The 1709-nt window shown below is 35.8% G+C and overlaps 1 protein-coding gene across 1 annotated transcript in view; it reads left to right on the top strand.

Moving 5' to 3' along the window:
- The first annotated feature begins 765 nt into the window (after positions 1–765).
- Positions 766–1709, top strand: part of LOC107579327 (ubiquitin-40S ribosomal protein S27a) — a 2783-nt gene continuing 1839 nt past the window's right edge. The window contains exons 1-3 of the mRNA XM_016265170.1: positions 766–812; positions 916–980; positions 1526–1580. Coding sequence (XP_016120656.1) covers positions 933–980; positions 1526–1580 — 103 coding nt within the window. The 5' untranslated portion in view covers positions 766–812; positions 916–932. The remainder of the gene's footprint in view (positions 813–915; positions 981–1525; positions 1581–1709) is intronic.

Here is a 1709-nt window from a genome sequence, read left to right as displayed (position 1 = left end):
GTTTCGCTCAATTTCCTCATTCTGCTTCTGCAGAGCAAAATATTCAATGAGAGATGAAACAGGAGCCGTGTTATGCACAGGCTGTTGCCTCTGGTTACAAAACCAAGATTACACAATATTCACATAAGAAGTGTTGTGCAGTTAACTGGGTATGTTGGCCAAAGACCATATGCTACATCAAGGACTGCAAAGGATGTATTATGTAATAGGCCTACAACAAAGAGGAAGAAAAACTTAGCATGCTTGTCAGGAAGACTTTGTAGGACACTGCATGCATATGAAGGAGCTTGAAGACCAGAGAATGCACCAAGTGACCACAGTGAGTCAACTGATTCCATTTTCATTTCTGGTGCGCAACTCTCAAATCCTCTCCTTTCAACATGTATGTAGTGCCACTTGTTATAGCGCCCCTGGTGCCGGATATACATTTCTGCTGTTCATCCCCAAAATATAATCGAAACAGTAAACAACACTTATGCAGCAACGTTTTTAAATACTATTAATTAAAACAAAATAAAAAAAGAGTCGACATATGTTTGAATCTGCAGACGATTTTAACAGCTTAATAAAATGTAAATACAAAATGCTATAGCATAACAGTTATATGTTACTGGTTAAAATAACGACTTATATACTACTAGTTAAAAACTGAAATGAAACATTTTAACACTGTTAAATACTTACAGTAACACACTTTTTGTGTGCTTTTTTTTTCTCTCTTCAGGCAGTTCGTCGGGCAGCCTTACAGCGCTGAAGAGCACGTTGTACCGTTTGAAGGACCCTTTTCGATTTCCGCCATCTAAGAGCTGCTGGTGAGTGACTGTTACGAACGAATAATGGCGAAATAAATGTGATATTCGCATATATAAATGCTTTAAAACGACCCAGAAACATTTACTTCTGTTTTATACACAGGTGGATTGAACACAAACATGCAGATTTTCGTGAAAACCCTAACGGGGAAAACCATCACCCTCGAGGTGAGGCAGAGACGAGCCGCGCGAGAGAATTCGATACTTTATCTTTAGTTCTATTGCAATGCGGGGCTAATTATATTGCGCTATATGAATCTTTAAGTATAAATGTATAGGATAGGTAAGGTTATAACGTAAGTAAATGCTGTATATTAATAGTTATACGGAAGGCCTGTGGCTCCGCTAACGTTAGGGTCGTACAGTAGAGATTGGAAATGAATGTGAATTGTATCTGAAATGTGCAAACAATTGAATACTTGATAGAAATAATTTTAATTTAATTATGCAGTTTTAACTAAAAATGTCCTTCAGTTCACAGCCTCAATATTTAATTAGTAGGTGTCGGTTACAGTGTAAGAATTAATCATCTACATGTAAAAAAAAAAAATTCAAAATGTGTTCAAAACACCAACAATATCAGGGTTAGACCTCAGAGTCAGTGGTTTGTGATTTGGAAGAGTTAAAGTTAGATTTCCCTTGGTCTCCTGTACATTAATGATTAATTACTGTTATTTAAGACACATATTTGTCTCTTCTACATGTGTTAATAGGTTGAGCCCTCTGATACTATTGAAAATGTCAAGGCTAAGATTCAAGACAAGGAAGGTAAGTTCCCTGCTATATATATGTATATATACATATACATGTGTGTGTATATATATGTGTGTATAAACTTTTATTTATAAATAAAAGTTCATCAAAGTTGTCCTAAGACAAAGGTTTTGATTAGGGATG

The sequence above is a fragment of the Sinocyclocheilus grahami genome, unplaced genomic scaffold (assembly GCF_001515645.1).
Source record: "Sinocyclocheilus grahami isolate Dianchi unplaced genomic scaffold, SAMN03320097.WGS_v1.1 scaffold16654.1, whole genome shotgun sequence".
NCBI classification, from domain to species: domain Eukaryota; kingdom Metazoa; phylum Chordata; class Actinopteri; order Cypriniformes; family Cyprinidae; genus Sinocyclocheilus; species Sinocyclocheilus grahami.
Note: the sequence above shows the minus strand (reverse complement) of the source record. Positions and strands in the feature narration are given on the sequence as shown.